This window comes from Magnolia sinica, chromosome 6 (genome assembly GCF_029962835.1).
Source record: "Magnolia sinica isolate HGM2019 chromosome 6, MsV1, whole genome shotgun sequence".
Taxonomy (NCBI): domain Eukaryota; kingdom Viridiplantae; phylum Streptophyta; class Magnoliopsida; order Magnoliales; family Magnoliaceae; genus Magnolia; species Magnolia sinica.
The window spans coordinates 85,938,817-85,959,119 of NC_080578.1; the positions used below are offsets into that span (position 1 = coordinate 85,938,817).

At 39.4% G+C, this 20,303-nt stretch overlaps 1 protein-coding gene across 1 annotated transcript; it reads left to right on the top strand.

The window, feature by feature from the left end:
* Positions 1 to 438: 438 nt before the first annotated feature.
* On the top strand, positions 439 to 20,102 carry LOC131248989 (protein WVD2-like 3). The gene is made up of 7 exons (XM_058249525.1): positions 439 to 602; positions 2,944 to 3,496; positions 8,026 to 8,111; positions 8,217 to 8,310; positions 8,448 to 8,519; positions 8,686 to 8,796; positions 19,349 to 20,102. The coding sequence occupies exons 2-7, from the start codon at positions 2,948 to 2,950 to the stop codon at positions 19,601 to 19,603; spliced, it is 1,167 nt and encodes a 388-aa protein (XP_058105508.1). The 5' UTR covers positions 439 to 602; positions 2,944 to 2,947; the 3' UTR covers positions 19,604 to 20,102.
* Positions 20,103 to 20,303: the final 201 nt, after the last annotated feature.

Here is a 20,303-nt window from a genome sequence, read left to right on the forward strand (position 1 = left end):
ATTTTTAGGAACAATACCTACCTTGGGCCCACCATTTGGACGGTTCCGATTTAATAAAAGTTCCACATGTACAGTAGAAATGTGTTGCATGCACTAGACGTCTGGTATAATAGCTACTACCTTATCTTTCCCACTTTCGCAACGACAGCAGGGTTTCAAAATGAGGAGTGCGCACGAGCCTCGCGAATGCTGCTCGCTGTAGCTGTCCCACGGCACGCTGATCCCAGCCGTTGATCTAGAAGGTCCCACTTACATCCTTTAGAGATGAGATAGGAACTGATTTCCTGGCCGTTGTTTATAATTCATTTTTTTAATAGATATTAGATATCTGACGTGTGCTATTTTTAAGTTTGTGGTTGAACGGTCTGGATCATCAGATGTTGGGGGAAAATTGGCGAGCCTCCAGACGCGAGCCTCCATAGCAATTAACTTTCAAAATACGCCGTTAAGTGACGTCGTTAAGACGTGACGGTTATAAATGAGCTAGACTATCCATGGCTTGGGCGCCTCGCACGAGAAGAGAAGAGAAGAGAAGAAGAGATCTCGCTGAACAACTGCTGCTCGTCCAAAACCCTAAAATTTCTGCAGATCGGTGAAAGATTGTAAGAAATTTCAGAATTTTCTCCATTTTCTGGCAAATTTTGTTCATGCTCCTGCGATTAGATCGATTTTCGGGCGATTTTTTAATTTGTTTTCCGCGATTTTGGTTTTTTTGGCGGATCGGTCGATGGATGAGTGGGGATTTACCAGTATTTTGTCCGATCTTTCTGTTTTTGTTTGGATCCAGCAGAAAATGGGGGATTTTCCTTGCATTCGTTCGTTTTTGTCGTGCATTTTCTCTGGTTTGGAGTTTTTGTGCAATGGGATGTAGATCGAGTGGTTTCTGTTTCAGTATTATTCGTTTTGGTGGAAATCGTGCGGAGAATTAGGCGTTTTTGGCTTTTGAGTGATTTTTCTGCTGGAAATCCACATTTTCTGGCATTTTTTGTTCATGCTCCTTCATTTTTATTTTTACTTTTAATGTTCTTTAAACGGGCCATAGATTGAGTGATTTCTCCTGCATTTTCTTCGTTTTCGTGGAAATAGAGCGGAAAAATATGGATTTCCAGCAGAAAAATCACTCTATATATATATATATATATTGCTTTATTATACTTTGGTTTTGTTATTTCCTTGATTTTCCAATCTGTTCGGTAGAGTTGAATGTTTGCTCTTCTTTATCTTCTGCTTTGATTGTCTCTTCTTATTTGTTTTCCTAGTTTTGTATGATTGATTGATTTGAGGGGTTTTTGCTTTCATTTTCTTCATTTTTGCCTTTTTTTTTTTCTGTGATTTAGATGGAAACTGCTTTTCTTTTTTCTTGCATGTTTATACATCGTGTAGAAATTCTCCTGAATGTGAGGTTCTGTTCCTTTTTGTCTCTAGATTGATATACATGATCTTTTTTTTTTCTCTCTCAAAAAATGAAAAAAAGATGAACATGATTTTTTTTCTCCGTTTTCTTCTTTGCTTTCTAATCTCTAGGAGTCGAGTCAACTTCGCTTTAAATCTCTTCATTTCTTTTTAATTTTCTTTATCTTTGTTTCTTCTGCAAATTAATAGGAACTAGGGAGTTTTGGCTCGTTGAATGCATCATTCTTGCATGTTAGTCGTGAATCAACTTCAAAAAAGGAGCAGTTTCTCTTTTGATGGATCAGCTTTTTATCACATTTAAGCCGCATGAATATTACTTCCATGAATCTCTCTTTATGAATTTTCTATATTGGATTCTGCTCTTCTCACTTCCATGAATCTCTCTTTCTTCTTCTCCTCCTTCTTCTTATAATTGAAAGATTTCACTTTTAGCTTATCTTCTCAAATGGATCAAGAATCCTACTGAATTCTGTAAAAAATAGATGGTTAGTAGCTGGTTTTTCCCTGGTTTGTTGTTTGTTTGTATTGTTTTTACATTTCGTTTTGTTTATTTTTTAATATTCCTGACTGTAGTTCTTTTATCAAATGGGTATTTTGTTTCTTACAATTTTATAAGGTGTTTCTTTCCAGATCATGCCTTACCTCTTCATCTCTGTTGGTTCATCCCTTTTTTCCTCACTTTTCTTTTATGCGAAAAGATGGTCCTTTAATTCCTAAATGTTGGTAAATTTATAATATGTACGGTGTGGCCCGGTTCGGAATTTGAGAGAGTCCATATTGTTGCTTTATTTTCAAATCCTTGAAATTTTACTTTGGAAGGTTTTACAGTGGAGTTACCCATTTGATCAAAAGAGTTATGTAGTTCTTGTTTTCTCATTTTTGTTGACTTTGGTAATTTGGATATGTATTGATGGATGACTGAACTACAAATTTATCCTTCTTATTTCAACATTATAATAACCAATTGTCAAGCAACTCCTGTAGATCTGGCTTTCCTTGTTTATTTATAAATCATTGCTAGGCCCATCATGAAGAAATGCATGCAAAGAAGCAATGGTAGTCCTATGAAACTGTGAATTTTAATACTGAGGTAATGACCATGAATGATAGATTCTTACTAAGTTTATTGTATGAGGGTGAGAACATGAGGAAGTTGTAAAGTTGGATGGGTGCTTTGATTGAGATTTAGTGTGTTCTTGCAGTTGTTATTATGTGACATATGGTTCTTAAATCCTAGAGCGATAGGGATTTTGGCATGGTTTAATTTTTTAACATATAGTTGCATATGGTTTTGTGACGAGCTTATCATGCTTTGGTCTTGCAATGATTGCATCCCTTTATGAAGGTTACAATGAATAATGTTCTATATGTTAGTGAAAAACCAGTTGTGCATGTAGTTCATATTTTAGAAATCTTTGAATTAACACAAAATTTGAATGATGTATCATGTACGGTAACATAGAAAATGTTCATCTTCAGTTGTAGCTCCCACCTGACTTGTAATATGATACTTGTTTTATTTTCTTGTAGCATAATGGGGAGGGAAGTTACGGATGTTTGCGTGGACCAGCAGCCTGATTATGTGGTGGTTTATTCAAATGGAGATGCCTATGATCCACATGATGAAATTCCCACCAGACATGCTGAACTCCCAGAATCTGATGAGCATATCAAGGCAGACCCAGACTCTCTACTACTGGTGGAGAACCCTGAATCGAAGGAATATGAAGTGAAGGAGTGCACCACTGAGAATTCAATTGATATTGCTGATGTCTGTCAAGATGAAAATTGTCATATGGGGCAAGAGGTACCTCATGTTAAAAGCTCAAAAACTGATGCTGATATTCCAGAGGAGAAAAGCGAAACTCAGAAGCCAAATAATCACAAGAAGACCGTGAAACCGTCATCAAAATCTTCCACTACTGGAAATGGTCGATCAAATTGCACTGTTCCAAGGCCATTTTCTCTGGCCACCGACAAGCGTGCTTCGAGTGGAACTCGGCCTGTTGGAGCTGAAGCTGCTGCTGGTTCTACCAAACCTGCTAATGTAAATGCACAGCCCTCAAGCATGAAAAAGACTCAGGTAACATGTTTGAAACTTTGCTTTGTGCTTCTTCCATTTTATGCACTATGTATATATTTCTTTGCAACTTCGGCATGGACATGTGAGCTGGTGTTGGTAATGAAAGCAGACATGAGTGCCGACACAGTGGCTTTTATAATTCAGATTTGCTCGCTTCTTCCTATTTTGATTCTACAAATTTTAAAATCCCAATAAATAAGTAAAAATAACAAAGACGTGTAAATAATTATTGACACTGAAAAGTATTATAAATGTCACTAGTCTTTACTTGAGCTGTGTCTATAATGCAGGGGCATTTTCACACTGGGCTCGAGTGGGGTCGCCTGTTGGATGCAGGGGCACACTTGGGGTGGGTGACCCATGCGATTTGGGGCTCACGGGGGAGGTCTCGTGTTTGAGACTCCTTACCAAGGGTGATTAATGCGCATTTCACACCGGGCTCGAGTGGGGTAGCTCGTGGGATGTGGGGACACACTCGGGGTGGGCGGCCCATGTGATTTGGGGCCCACGAAGGGGGTTCAGGCGATGTCCTAACCCATGAGATGTGAGGCCTAGGCTATGAGATAAAGGGATTAATTCGCCATACTCTAATAGTTCGAGCTTTTAGAGCAAATGGTTAATTGTCTTACATCAAATTGGTTTCAGAGCGGGAGGTCTCGTGTTCGAGACTCTTCACCGGGGGTAATTAATGCAGGGGTATTTTCACACTGGGCTCGAGTGGGGTCGCCTGTTGGATGCAGGGACACACTCGGGGTGGGTGACCTATGCGATTTGGGGCTCACGGGGGAGGTCTGTATTCGAGACTCCTTACCAGGGGTGATTAATGCGCATTTCACATCGGGCTCGAGTGGGGTGGCTCGTGGGATGCGGGGACACACTCGAGGTGGGCGGCCCATGTGATTTGGGGCCTACGAAGGGGGTTAAGGCGAGGTCCTAACCCATGAGATGTGGGGCCTGGGCTATGCGATAAAGGGATTAATTCGCCATACTCTAACAGTTCGAGCTTTTAGAGCAAATGGTTGATTGTCCTGCATCAGTCTATAGGTGTCGAACATGTGGAGATACGCATATCAGCAGAGTCAACTGCACAATCTCAAAGAATTCACATGTCATTCTTACAGTGATACATTGCCAACATACTTGGATTTTGGAAGAACAATAAGATATTTAAATAGGGGGTCAGTACCAGTATTTTAAATACCAAATAGAGTGTGGTGTAGAGTTCACCCCTTGGAAGCATATAGTGCACGCTACATTCTACTTCTAGATTTTTAATTAAAATAATATAAAAAAATGGTAAATAGCAAAAATAAAGTTAAAAATAGTAAAATAGAATATAAAGAAAGATACAATAACCTTGATTTTTCAAGTAAAAGCACATCCAGAACAAAGTATCAAAAGCCAAACTCAGACACATTCAAGCCAAAAACTATTACATCAATAAGTTTCTAAGCCAAGTATCGCTAAACTACTGTGGCAAAATCTAACAACAGATATCATGAATTAACAGAGAAGATCACAAGCATCAGTAAACCAGTATGGATAGCGTGTAAAGTTATGCTACTGCTCATATGGCTTAGAAGCATATAGTGTCTGCTACATTCTACTTCTAGATTTTTAATTAAAATAATATAAAAAAATATGGTAAATAGCAAAAATAAATTTAAAAATTGAAAAATAAAATATAAAGAAAGATATAGAATAATAACCTTGATTTTTCAAGTAAAAGCACATCCAGAACTATCAAAAGCCAAACTCAGACACATTCAAGCCAAAAACTATTGCGTCAATAAGTTTCTAAGCCAAGTATCACTAAACTACTGTGGCAAAATCTAACAACAGATCACGAGTCAACAGAAAAGATCATTAGTATCAGTAAACAAATATAGATGTCGTGTAAAGTCATGCTACTGCTTATGTTGTGTAACTGTGTATGCCATTCAACCTGCACTTAAAGTGAGCCTCACTGTGATGAGGGGATGCCACAGGCATCAGGCCTATCGGATCATCAGGTGGGCCACACCACAGAAAACAATGTACAGCCACCAAAGAACCTCCAAATTCACATGGTGGCCGCATGATGGTTGGATTGCAGGGATTGACCCTGCAGGACAAGTTGGTTGCCATACACACACCACAAGTGGTCCCACACAAATAAATGTTGTAGAACAAGCTTAGTCTATCATTCAAAAAAGGCAAAAAAGGCTTACTCTACAATGTTGCAGAGTTACCGGCCTCGTAAAAAGGCAAAAAAAAAAGGAAGAAAGGAAAAAAATGCTAAGAAAAACTAAATCTTCATTCAAAATCAAACAAAAAGCACTAGGGGGGATTAGTTAAAATATCTTTTTAGAAGAGATTCAATCAAAGAAAAATGGAAAAAAATTTGAACTACGTAGCTGTATAGACATGTAAAGGGGACAACTCTTCATCTTCTTTGTTTTGGCTCCAATGCCCTTGAAAATTTAGCAAGAGTGTTCTCCTTTTAGGTTTGATTCAGTGGCTAAAATTTTATCTTGAAATGTTTTGTTGGTTGAGAGAATTGAACTATTGGAATTTTGCTCGGGTGGTGATGGTTTGGTTGAATATTTAGGGCTTTGAATGCTATCATTCAGAGGCTGTGTGTTTTTGTAAAGGCTAGACTCATGTGTTAGTTTTACACCATTTGGATAGAGCTTGTGAATCTGTGACCCTACACTTGGCATACTTGTACTAATGACTATGGTTTCTTGATCAATGTGATTTTATAGATATGCTTCATCCCCAATGGGACCCCCAATTTGGGTGGTCTGGAATTGGATAGCTCAACATCATTGCCACGTGTGACGAGGATTAGTTGCCACTATTCAAAAATTACTGCTGAACTAACATTGAAGTTCAGCCCTTATAAAGTTCGGCTTTTTAAGCTTGAAATCTAGAATTTGATGTGGATACACTACATACACTATGTGACTTAGCATGTAGGGCATGCCACACCTGAAAGGGCACACGATAGGGGAAATATGCTATTTTGATATGCTACGTGGCGTGGAGGCTACGCTACGTAGCATACGCTATTTAAAACACTGGTTGGTGTGTATGAGATGAAGGGTTCTGTGTTCTTTTGTGTCATGATGGTTGCAGGGCTGCCAGCGGGCGAAGCCATGGTTGTCTTAGGCCTGGATTTTGAACTGTTTGTTCTGGGCTGTCCGGCTAGCCTATTTGAAATTTCACGTTTGCTAGGCCTAGGCTTGGCCTATTGACATCTATAATTAGTTGTATTATCCATTTGTTTCTACTTTTAGTTGTTTAGTTTATTAGCAAATCATGTGATGATTATGCTTCATTTTCATTACGGAAAGTCTTGTACTTACAGATACATTCACACAACAAAATGAAAAGATGGAGTAAAAGAAAGTTGCCCAATTTCTTAATCATTGTGACTGGAAAACTTTATTTCTCCTTGCAAATGTCATTGTTCCCCATTTCCTGAGTCATGCTCCCCTGTGCACCTACACACGGGCGTCTAATCCGAACGGTTCATGTGTTGTGGAATCCCATGAAATCCCAAGGGACAAATTTTCACCCTGATCTAAAATTCTGGTGGGCCATAGCGAAGAGAAATGTAAATCAATGGAGGAAACTGTTTTCATTTTTCATGGCCCACCAACGTTTTGGATCAAAGTAAAAATTGGGCCCGGGTGGGTTTAATGAGGTGCTGCTTCACGTGGACTGTTCAGATTTTGGAGTCACATCACGTATAGTGAGTTCTTATAAAAGTTCCCACGAGTTCGGTGCGAACTGGTGCGTAGCTGAGCATTCGTCCCCATTTTCCTCAGCCTTTTCACACTTCTGGTTATGTATGATGACAATTGTTGTAAAATGAGATGTTTCACATCTACTTGCACCGTTTTCCACATGAATTGCATGGGCAAGTTTCATTTTCCCATTTGCTCTGTTCTTGTTTGGATGGAAAGCGAAAATGTGGTTCATTGATTGAGTTGTTTTTTTCAGTTCCTGCCTAATTTGTAAATGGGTGAATATAATTATTTCCTCACTTTATCCCATGTCTACTCGTTTGACCCACTTGATGAGTGGCTTTGCCGGATTTTTGCACTAGGTGATCTTCATGTTGGTTCTAACTGTTTAGGTGGGTTGGATGTCATTCACACATGACATATTGCTAATTACACGCTAGTTGGATGATAATATTGCGGGGAAGAACTCTTTAATTATTACTTGCTAGTTTTCTTTACCATGGGATGTAGAAGTTCATCCCTGGAATTTTCACATTCGAGCTATGCACTTCATGAGGATTGGAACCAGCCCTTCACATCTAGGAGGAAAGTTGCTTTTCAGTACTCTGGCATTTGAAATCCAAAAGTAGTCTGTCCTGTAGTTAGTTTTGGAAGTGGTCTTCTATGGCCTTCCGAAGAAGTGGGCTTTGGAAAATGCAACTATTTGCAGAAGCAATGAGAAACTATTGGTAGATTATATATACTGGAGAGGGACTTCTTTACTGATGATGTTTCCATTATTGCAATTTATTGCAGCCAAACCCACTCACATCAAGGAAGCCACTGCAACCTGATAATTCAAAGCATCCAGATGAAGAAGATGCTTGCTCTGAGGCATCATCGTATCCTCTGTTAGCTCCAGTGGGCCTACAATCTAGTTATTTCCTTTTTCTCATGACCTGTTTGTATTTTAGACTTTGCTATTAGATTATCCTCAACTACCATAGAAATGCAGCATCTGTAAGAACGCTAAAAGTCAAGTCGACCATGGCAGCTGCTCCTATTTTTAGATGTGGTGAGCGGGCAGCCAAACGAAGGGAGGTACTTTTTTCACTAGACATTTGCATGTAAAATTTTAGGGTTTCTTTTTATTTAGACGGGTCATCCAATCTGGCCATTGTATTGTTTCTTCAACAGATAAGTTCCATGACTTTGTTCCTTCTTCTTTTCTCATTTAGTTCTACTCAAAGTTGGAGGAGAAGCACCAAGCTTTGGAGGTAGAGAAAACCCAGTGTGAAGCAAGGACCAAGGTAAATTACTTCAATTTTTCTAAGACAAGTGGGTGTATGAGGATTTCACTTTTCTCTACTTCTTTATTTGTTTCTTGTATTTGTTTGCAAGCGAGGGAGGCTGACTTTTTATCTGCACACATGAGTTACTTAAAATCTCTCTTTTTAATTGGTCCTGGCTTTTTAGGAAGAGCGAGAGGCTGACATAAAGCTGCTTAGGAAGAGCTTGACATTTAAGGCAACACCAATGCCAAGCTTCTACCATGAAGGACCACCCCCTAAGACTGAACTTAAAAAGGTATAGGTTCTTCCTACTCATCGCTTTGATGGGTTGATTGCAGTTTTGCCTCATTTTTCAAATAAAATTTTGTTACTAATAAAAAGGAAACCTTAAAAAGGTATTCTATGAACTTTTGCTAGTATAAGCGATAGTCTAGAGTTGTTCCTCGAGTGGCCAAATTTATAAACTTAGCATCAAATGCCAGAGAATATCAACTTTAGAAAATACACTGGTGTGTTTTATGAGACCACATAATACAAGAGCTCTTGTCAGTGGTCAATTATTCGAGTACCCTTTACCTTTCATGAGTTGCAAATTCTTCCTACCCATCGCTTTGACAGGTTGATGGCAGTTTTACCTCATTTTTCAAATAAAATATTGTTATCAATAAAAAAGAATCCTTAAAAAGGTATATTCCATAGACTTTTGCTAGTATAAGCAATAGTTTCGAGATGTTCCTTGAGTGGCCAAATTTATAAACTTTGCATGAAATGCCAGAGAATATCAACTTTAGAAAATACGTTGGTGCGCTTTATGAGACCATATAATAGAAGAGCTCTTGTTAGTGGTCAATTATTCAAGTACCCTTCGCCCTTCACAAGTTGCAAATCTAAAACTCCATATTTTTTCTTTCTCCAAAAATGAGTAGAGCCTATGTAATTTTGCTAGCATAGTTCCTTATTCTCACGCTATTAACTATGGTCACTTTTGTCATGTACATACTATCATGTTTTTAGTAGATTACTTATTATTATTTTATTTATTTATTGAGGAATTATAGGGTTCTTTTCAAACAACAAACGCCAAGGGTTCCATACATGTGATCACTTGCTAGGGTTTTGAAGAAAACCACTAAATCAAAAAACATGTTGCCACCATGAATTACCCACTGGGTTCTCAACTTGATTAATACCAACTGTGAATTCACGTTCAATGTTGGAGGACACAAATAAATTGGTTGCACTAAAAAACACAAAGACGTGAGAGAAAAGCCAAACAAAAGAAGATGATTTGTTACTTACACATTGTTGATAGTGTTACTGCACAACATTGGAAAGTTGGCACAACATGGACTCGTTGATATATATATATATATATATATATATATATATATATATATTGTATTGCATTGCATTGTCAACTCTAGATTTGTAAACTAGAAGTATAAGAAATAAGAAAAAATAGAGGAGAGAAGAGAGTAATGAAAAGAAAGGAAAAGAGGATTGTAGGGCTTGACATCCCTTCTCCTTCTATTTATATTAATAATAAGCAAGTGGAAAAGACAAGCACCCTTAATTAACAAAAGTAAAATTTTTTCCTAAAGTCCTAACCAAGAGCCTAATCCAAATTAACTAAAGAATAGACGAGAAGGTGATAGGTGGGTTGTACATCCTACATCCATATCGATTAATTAGGTGGGTCGTACTGCTACATGTCCTACATCCATATCCATTATGTGGGTCGTACAATTGTATGACCCATATTTCCCATGCATCCATATCCATTAGGTGGGTTGTACAACCGTATGGCCCATATTTCTCATGCATTAACAGAACTCATGATGGAGCATAATAGATGTTGTTTATGCCAAGCTTGGAGTATATGCGTGTAGACTGGTTGTGAGGTAGAGCCTTATTGAATATATCAACAAGTTGATCCAGAGTAGAATAGAGATTTCACCACTGAAGACCTTCTCATGTATAAAGAGACAGTCGACTTTAATGTGTTTGGTTCTTTTATGATAGATTAGATTGTTTGTAATGTGGGATGCCATCTATTTATCCACAAATCCCATTTGGTGCAATAGTTTCTTGATCCACATTAGCTCACAGGTAGCATGAGCCATTGCTCTATGTTCTGCTTCGATGCTTTATCAGGTCATAGCACTTTGCTTCTTACTCTTCCCCGTGTCTAGGATTTCTCTCACAAATGTACAATACCTAGTAGTAGATCACCCATTTGTCAAAGAACCTGCCTAATCCGCATTAGAATACCCAATGACCTAAACATGATTGTTCCATCTGTACAGAATTCCCTAACCTGATGCTCCTTTAAGACGTCGCAGAATTTGGATGACTGCATCCATGTTAGGTACTTTGGGAGAGCTCATAAATTGGCTCATTGCACTCACAACATAAGATATGTTTGAGCAAGTAATAGTTAAATAGATGAGCCTTCTATTACCTCCCTGGGTTTTCAAATACACCTCCTTGATCACAACAAGTGTATAATTCAAATCCATTGCTATATCAACTGGCTTGGTACCAACAAGACCCATCTCTGAGCAAATCCATAATGTATTTCTATTGGGACAAATCTTTTGTGAGAAAAATGCCTCTGAAGATACATCTTTTGCTCCTCAATCCCTCAATCATCACTTCATGTAACGACAAGACCATTAACATATGCTTTTACAAAGATGAAATTATTTGCGTGACTTTAAACAAAGCCATAGTTTATCACAATTTTACTGAATTTGTCAAACCATGCACGTGGAGACTGCTTCAACCCATAGATCACTTTTCTTGGTTTACACACTTTGTTTGACTCCCTTGAGCAAGGAATTCAGGTAGTTGCTCCATATAAATCTCATTTGTGAGATCACCATGAAGAAAAGCATTTTTAATGTCCAGTTGGAAGATGGGCCAACCATGATTTACAGACATGGAAAGGATAACATGAATCGAGTTTAACTTAGCAACATGAGAGAAGGTTTATCAACGAACGCTTACTTGTACACTTCACACGGTATGACAACACACTTGAAGAGAATAACTAGCCTACATGTCCACACGTTTCAACCAATCACATGGATTGATGATCGCGAACATGGCATCTAACAAAGGCAATCAGCCCACGCACACAAAACCCACGAGAGGTGATGATCACAAACAATTCATCCCCTTCTCACGCATGGACCATTACAAATGCATGACACAACAACAAGAAAAGAAACCTTAGGCTTCTTAAAAGATTTTAGCACGAAAGGGATGTAAGAGCCCAAAATAAAAGGAGGAAACAAGAATAGGGTAGATGGGAGAAAGATGGATTAGATCAAGGTTTCTTAAAAGATTTTAGCACAAAAGGGATGTAAGAGCCCAAAATAAAAAGAGGAAACAAGAATAGGGTGGATGGGAGAAAGATGGATTAGATCAGAAACAAGGTTACTCTGACACCATGTAGATTTGTAAATTAGAAGTAGAAGAAATAAGAAGTAATAGGAGAGAAGAAGAAAGTGTTGTGAAAAGAAAGGAAAAGAGGATTGTAGGGGCTGGACATCCCCTCTCGACCTATTTATATTAATAATAAGCAACTGAAAAAGACAGAAACACCCTTAAGTAACAAAAGTAAAAATTCCTCTTAAGCTGTAACCAAGAATCATAATCCAATTTAACCCAAGAATAGATAGGAGAAGGTACTAGGTGGGTTGTATATATACAACACAACCCACATCCATATCCATTAGGTGAGCCATAGCTGGGTTGTATATATACAACACAACCCACATCCATATCCATTAGGTGAGCCATACAGCTATATGCCCATATTTCTCATGTGTTAACATCAACGATATATATGGCATGGCGTCACATATTTTCAGCTTGTGGTATCAATTGAAGGTTGGCGTGAAACTATCTTCACAATCGTCTAAGTTCACTCCATGCAAAACCGTCAATGCTGGTGTAAGGCCATATTCTAGCAGATTTGAATCATCAAGTTGCACAGTTGACCAAGAGTTGGTGTGACTTTGCCAAGAGTTGGTGTGATCCGACATTTTCTCAGCATAAAATGGCCTCGTGGAAACTATCTACAGTTGGTGAGAGACCACTTCGGAGTTGACACGAGACGACAAGTTGCTCCATGCTTTGACTTCTGGTGTGAAGGAAATTGCAATACTTGTTTGGAGGGATATAACACCCTAATGAGCATGCATAATGGGTTGTAATTGTCATTTGGGTGGGAAATAATCCCCTAACCACCTATTTTGAGGGAAAATTGGTTAGAAGATTCCCCCAAGTTCTATAAATACCCCCTTGGGTACTCATTTTCAACTCTTTGGAGTTCTCTTCATTGTTCGAGATCAACTTCGAGAATGTTCCCGCCACCCTTCTCTTCATCACGAGTGTTAAGGAATGTTCCCAAGATTCCAAGGACTCATCTTCCCAAGATCCATTTCTTAGAGGCTTTTCCTCTCAAGGGAAGGGTGGCTGGAGATAAGAAACCATCTTGTGCAAGATCTAGCAGTGGCCTCACACCAACTGTTTGAAACGCACGTGTAGGCCTCATGTGACTTTAAGAATGGCCTCGTGCCAACCTCATAAACTACCCATGTAGGCCTCGCGCCACATGGATGTTGGCCTTTCACCAACTCTACTGGACCTTCCTCGTGTCTAGTACATTAGGGCTTCGTGCTGGGGTGCAATCCACCTTGTGCTAGACTTTCCACCAAAGGTCTGGCATCGTGCTAACCTTTCTGTCCTCACACAATGCTAATACTCTATCAGTTTTATATTACTTATGTTAGGCTCATGGCAATGTCAATATTCTATGTCTTAACCACGATAGTGTTGTAAGAAACTGTTTGACATGGTGATGGCAACCTGTTGCTAAACAAGGCATTTAGACCACAAGGTTACAAGGTCAATATTCTTCAGATACATGTGATGCAAGACAATTAACCACTTGCTTTTAAAGCTCGAATTATTAGAGCATGGTGAATTAATCCCTTTATCTCATAGCCCAGGTCCCACATCTCATGGGTTAGGACCTCGGCTGAACCCCCCTCATGGGCCCCAAATCACATGGGTACTGCCTCACACGAGCCACCCGCCTCACACGGGCCGCCCACCCCGAGTGTGTCCCTACATCCCAAAGGCTACTCCACTCGAGCCTGGTATGAAAATGCCCCGGCATTAATCACCCTCGGTTATGAGTCTCGAACCCGAGACCTCCCGCTCTGATACCAATTTGATGCAGGACAATTAACCACTTGCTCTAAAAGCTCGAACTGTTAGAGCATGGCGAATTAATCTCTTTATCTCATAGCCCAGGCCCCACATCTCATGGGTTAGGACTTCGGCCGAACCCTCGTCATGGGCCCCAAATCACGTGGGTACTGCCTCACACGAGCCACCCGCCTCACATGGGCTGCCCACCCCGAGTGTGTCCCTGCATCCCACAGGCTACCCCATTCAATCCCGGTGTGAAAATGCCCCTGCATTAACATGACTATCAAAAACTTTATACTATCAGTTTTATATCAATTATGTTAGACCCATAGCAATGTCAATATTCTTTGTAAAGTTGCCCTGTGCCAACCTTTCCAACCTCACGTGATGCTAATACTCTACCAATGTTATATTAATTATGTTAGACCCATAACAATGTCAATATTCCAAGTCCCAACCGCATTAGTGTTGTAAGAAACCGTCCGACGTGGTGTGGCAAGCTGTTGCTAAACAAGACACGTATACCACAAGGCTACATGGCCATTTGAAGCCTATGCTCTCTCGATACATGAGTATCTAAAACTAATACTCTACTAGTTTTATTTTAATTATGTTAGACCCATAGCAATGTCAATATTCTAAGTCCCAACCACATTAGTGTTGTGAGAAACCTTCCGGCCTGGTGATGGCAGCCTGTAAGTAAACAAGACACGTACACAATGCTACATGACCATTTGAAGCCTATGCTCTCTGGATACATGGCATGTGGATAGTACCCGAATGTCCAATTGGCTATACGAGATGCCTAAATGTTGAAGGCTACAAGATCCGTAAAGCTCCTAAAGGCTCTACCCTAATCAATGCTCTAGAAGCTCTAAAGACGAAGGACATTAGTTTGGGATTCAGCATCATTTGCTTACTTGTTTTTTGTACCATATACAGGCGAATCTTCCCTGGCTTTTTTCCTTTTTAATCAATGGTTTTCCCTGTAGGTTGTAATTAAGGGTTTGTGGTATGTCTTGGCTTGGAATGTATTTTCCTAGAACTAATAAAAGCCTTTATCTTGCCATGCATTCCTATTAAAACATAATAAAAATGTGACAATTTTTGTAAACAAGCATATCTTGTATCCATACACGCATGTATATGCAAGTCTCATTTGTTGGAGTGGTTGAAAGTTTGATAGCCGAGCAAGAATTAGATCATTAAGGTTAATGAACTTTGCTTTGCTAGCCAAATGGGTATAGCGTTTTGGAATGGAAGGTGAAAGATTATGGAGGCAAATCTTTCAAAGGAAAAAGAAGAAGAAGAAGATTTTGGAGGGCTAGTAATTATGTGTAAATATGGGATGGACGAGGGTGGTACATGAAAAATTCTTCTCTTTACATGGCTTCTCATGGATGGAAGGCTATTATTAGAGTTCAATAAGTATTTGCTATGTCATGATAGGAATCTTATCCTTCAAAAGAAAAAATGATAGGAATCTTGGGTGACAAATTGCAGTTGTGGTTTTGGGAGGATGTTTGGAACCGGTAAGAGGCTTCGAACCAAAGGTAGATAAAGGCATCACAAGTCCCGTGTTTTCAGTTGGTCTAGAAGCTATGGGGTTTGGTTCCCCCATGGTTTCAAAGGGTTCTTTTTGAACCGGTAAGAGGCTTTGAACGAAAGGTAGATAAAGGCATCATAGGTTCTGTGTTTTCAGTTGCATATTTTATGGGTTGCCTAAGTGATAAGAATCCTTGGGAAGGAGAGGGGAGACAGTGGGAACTAAACGTTAAATAGTAATTGTCAAAACCCTTTATGCTAGTGATGCAGGACAATTAACCAGTTGCTCTAAAAGCTCGAACTGTCAGAGCATGGCGAATCAATCCCTTCATCTCATAGCCCAGGCCCCACATCTCATGGGTTAGGACCTTGGCCAAACCCCCCTCGTGGGTCCCAAATCACATGGTTACTGCCTCACATGGGTGGGGCCCGCCTCGCACGGGCCGCCCACTCCGACTGTGCCCCTGCATCCCACAAGCAACCCCACTTGAGCCCTGTGTGAAAATGCCCTTGCTTTAGCTAGACTGTCATGGTAGGAATCTTGGGAGAAATTGCAATTGTGGTTTTGGGAGGATATTTGGAGCCAGTCAGAGGCTTCAAATAAGAGGTAGCCTCGTCTTTGTAAGGTGACAACAGATAAAGGCATCACAGTATCCCAAGTTTTCAGTTGGTTTGGAAGCTAAGGGGTTTGGTCCCCACGGTTTCGAAGGGTTCTTTCTTAAGAAGAAATTTAGTGGTAAGGATCCTTGGGAAGGAGAGACCTTTGGAGCTGGGCTTTAAATGGTAATCAGATCTTCTTTCTCAAAACCTTTTATGCTAGTCTAGTTAGGCTTTATTAGTAGGCTTTGGAGAATCCTTCGAAACCTTTTATGCTAGTCTAGTCAGGCTTTGTTAGTAGGCTTTGGAGAATCCTTCGGTTTTCATATGGAGGAGGATGCCTACCGCCCCTAGGGTGGTTTCTTTAATTGTCTTGTTGGGAGAGACAGTGCTCACCATTAACTATATGAGGAAGCACGAATTGATCCCCAACTTTTGCATACTTTGTTGATGGGGGAATTCATTGGTCATCTATTCATGCGCCGTGGATTTGTAATGGGCATTTGGCAGAGTTTCGCCAAGCGTTTCAAGGTCCTACGGATGATGCCAGGAGGTATTTCCAGCTTTTTTTTTTTTGGCATCAAAGGGTGCTTGTAATGGAAAGAGAAGGGGAACTTGTTTGGAAGCTTTGCCGTCATGGTAAGTCTTTGGGTGATCTGGAAGGAGTAATAAAACAGATTTTTTGTTTACAATATTTCTGAATCATGGCAGGAGGTTTTCGATAGGGCCCAGAATTGGGTCATCAGATATTTGAATCTAGGGGGATTTTGGGTAGGAAGAATCCTAAACGTGTGCATGGAAAAACCCCCTTGGAAATTAATCATGGAACAGTGAAAATGTTGAAAATTCAATGTTCAATATACGTTGTTCATTTTTCATGTTGATTTGATGGAAATATTGATGCGTCAATAGTCAGCAGGGAGAGGCGTCTCACATTATCGTAGAGATGCATATGATTTAGCTTTTTAATAAGAAATCAATTTACTTATTTTCGAGAAAAAGCGTAATTGTTGCAGTCAATTTCTAGAGCTACCTTTTACAATACAAACAACAGAATTCACCATATCTGTGGAGACTGATTTAATTTCTAGCGATTTCCACTTCCCTAAACACGCCCTGAAAATCAAATCTCCTTCGGCTGTAATCGAATTTCTTTTGTCGCCTTGAGAGGGCCAGATTCAGTTTTGTTTGTAGATGATTGCTCACGATCCTGCTTTTTGTTTGGTTTTGTACATTCGCTTGGCTTTTTCTAATCTTTAGCAAAAATTTAGATGCCATACACAAAAAAAAAGCATTCCACAAAGTCTGTGTCCACTAATTCCTACTGGAAAACGAGTCAATGTGATGCTTTCCAAGTATGCAATGTTCACATGGACATTTAGGAGAATCTATTGATAGTAAGGTTAGAAACCATCTTCTCGGATTACAATTTTACTCTAATAAAATTGAGAGGGTTGAAATGAAGATGCCACAACCCATTGTCTTCCTTGACAATTGCACTCAAATTTGGTAACATTGCTCTTCTGATAGTTAAAGGAAGAATGGGTCTTCTAGTCATCTGTACCTTTGAGAGAAGACCCCTCTCACCATTTTACTGCAAACTCCATTTTGCATATTGATTTCATCAGGAAGAATGGGTCTTCTAGTCATCTGTACCTTTGAGAGAAAACCCCTCTCACCATTTTACTGCAAACTCCATTTTGCATATGGATTTCATTTCCATTTTCTGCAAGTTATTTCATGCTTCACAAATACCAAGAAAGATTTGGTACATAGAAAATATCAGAATATACTCGACGTGTACCATCCTTTCAGCAAATAAGAACTTTACTTTGGGAATGTAGAAATTGTTGGATATCAAATATAATTACAGTGTTCTTTGTTGTTTGCATTGTTATGCTTTTCCTGGTAAAATGAGTAAATCGATTTCTTGCCAAAAGGTTAATCCTTGAATATAGATTTCATGTCCGCTTTCTAAGTTGTTCCATGCTTCACAAATTCCAACCAAGATCTCCAACATAGAAAACATTGTAAATATACCGTACAGCATGTTCCTCAGCCATTTGGAAACCATCTCTTCCGCTAATGGAAGCTCTTTGAAATACATGCTCTGTATTATTTGATTCATCTGGTGTTCATGTGAACACAATCTCATCAACTGTGATGGCTGATGGATCTTTCCCTTCAATTGTTGAAACAACAAAATCTAAATTATGATCCGTTAGTGATCTTATAATTTTCTCCCTGATATGTAAATCATCAAAGTTCACCACCCACCTTTAATTGATTTTCAACTAAAACACGAGAAAAATAATTGGATATTGATCCAGAAGCATTCATGTGAAGGGATTCAAGATCACTGTTAAGGTTTGTAACCTTACAATCTTAACTTTTGCATCTTGCTTTGGAGGAGTTAGGGAAAATCTACCATGGCTTTTTTGTTGTATTAGCTTGTGATATACTGTTGAAAATAGATTCATTTACTGATGATTAGTAGATCAAATAGAGGGCCAGTTTCTGTGGTAGTGCTTGTTGTGGTATATTTCAAACTTTGTTGCCTTAGTTACTTTGCTATAACCGTTCTCCACTAGACCCCAGACGTCTTGAGATCAAGAAAAAGTACCCTCATCTAGATGTTCTGATAATATTTATTTATTTATTTTTCTGCTTTAAGCGTATTATTTGAAGCGATACCTCAACCTGAATAAACACTGAAAATCAAAACTACCATGCACATGTGCAAAAACCACCATGGGCACACACCAAGACCTACAAGGCACGTAGACTTCACCTAGTTCTCAATAGTCATAACACATGGGTTTTGAAGAACAGCTAAATAAAAAATATGATGCCACCACAGCAACTGTGAATTCACTTTCAACTGTAGGGTCACACAGACACAAGCGAAAGCAAGAAAAGCAAACAGAAAATAATAAATTAAGATAAACTCAAACTAACTTTAACCCTGATTAGAACTCCTAATTAAGGAACGATATGAACTCATCTATTAAGACCACTCCATCTCAGCTTGGAAAACATGTAAAACTAAACTCTAACAGGAACTTGGATTCTAACACTGGCAACCCGGCTCTTTAATCTAATCTGTTGATATGGACTCTTTTATGTTGAAAGTGAACCTTTGTTGTTGTTTGTTCTTGGCCATCTCTGTAAGTACCTATATTTTTGGGTTGGCATCTTCTGATCTGGAATAATTCTGGGGCATTTCCAAACTGTGGCAGGGCCCCATTAGATCAATGAAGCATGGGCCCCACATGGACAAAAGCCTGCATATTAGGAAACTGTAAATTACCTGATAAGCAGGACCCTTATTCATTGTATGCATTCATTAGGAAATTATTCTTGGTTTTTTTTTTTTTTTTACCCCCTTATTCAAACAATAGATGCCTCCGACCGTTATTCATGTATGCATTCATTAGGAAATTATTCTTGATTTTTTTTCCCCCTTATTCAAACAATAGATGCCTCCGACCCGTGCGAAATCCCCAAAGCTGGGCCGGCGGAAGAGCTGCAATGATGCAATCAATCCCCCTCAAGGAAACAGCTGCGGACGTCCAAACCGTCACAGTCTGGGCAGTTACAAAGAAGATAACGATAAAGATGAGAGGAATGTGAGGAATGGAAAAGAATCGCCCAAGGCTATGAAAGAGAGTGCCAAATCCCTTCCTCATAAGATGGCAGACCAGAGAAATGTGGATATCGCGGTCCACTTGTGAGTTCATTTTATTCTGTTTGAGTTTCTTTGTTTTTTACTTTTCGTGTCCTGTCCTGAAATTTGCTCTCTGCCTTGCAAGAACTTGTTGCAGTGGTTTGTTTTATGAGATTTGCTAAGCCCACATGCACCTAGCGCCCTGCTAATTGACGCAAATCACGTTTCGGTATGGTGGATGTGCATTGAAATGCCCAAGCTGTGGCCATTCTATTCAGGTGGGCCAACTACTCCTACATTGTTCTGTACACTGTTCCAACTGAGTGAAATGTCCTGATTTTTCTAGTTCAGAAGATCTAATAATCGGTGTGGCCCACCTGATGATTGGGAACCTCACACATGCATGCCGATGCGATATAGTCGATGCGATATAGTCGCAAGTGATTGTCGTGTAGATGGGCAGTGTGCTCAACCATTGTGCCGGGCTTTAGCAAACATCTTGTGTGATATATTTGTAAATTTTTGTAAGTTATATATAACTAAAGAAAGTGACCTCTCTCTCTCTCTCTCTCTCTCTCTCTCCATGGTTTATCATTTTCCATTCAGTAGCTGGGTTCAGCTCTGTGCATTTAGGGAATTAAAAAACGAAGAAAATGATCACATTCAACATTTTCTAGAAACTTTTAACATATGATTGATGAACCCCCCCCCCCCCCCCCCCCCCCCGCCATTTGCACATAACTCCTCGAAAGAAAGGCTTGCATGTT

Coding starts and splice junctions, on each gene's coding strand:
- LOC131248989 (XM_058249525.1), top strand. CDS start 2,948: ATGGGGAGGGAAGTTACGGATGTTTGCGTGGACCAGCAGCCTGATTAT. Junction 3,497..8,025: donor CAAGCATGAAAAAGACTCAG/GTAACATGTTTG, acceptor AATTTATTGCAG/CCAAACCCACTCACATCAAG. Junction 8,311..8,447: donor GGGCAGCCAAACGAAGGGAG/GTACTTTTTTCA, acceptor TTTCTCATTTAG/TTCTACTCAAAGTTGGAGGA.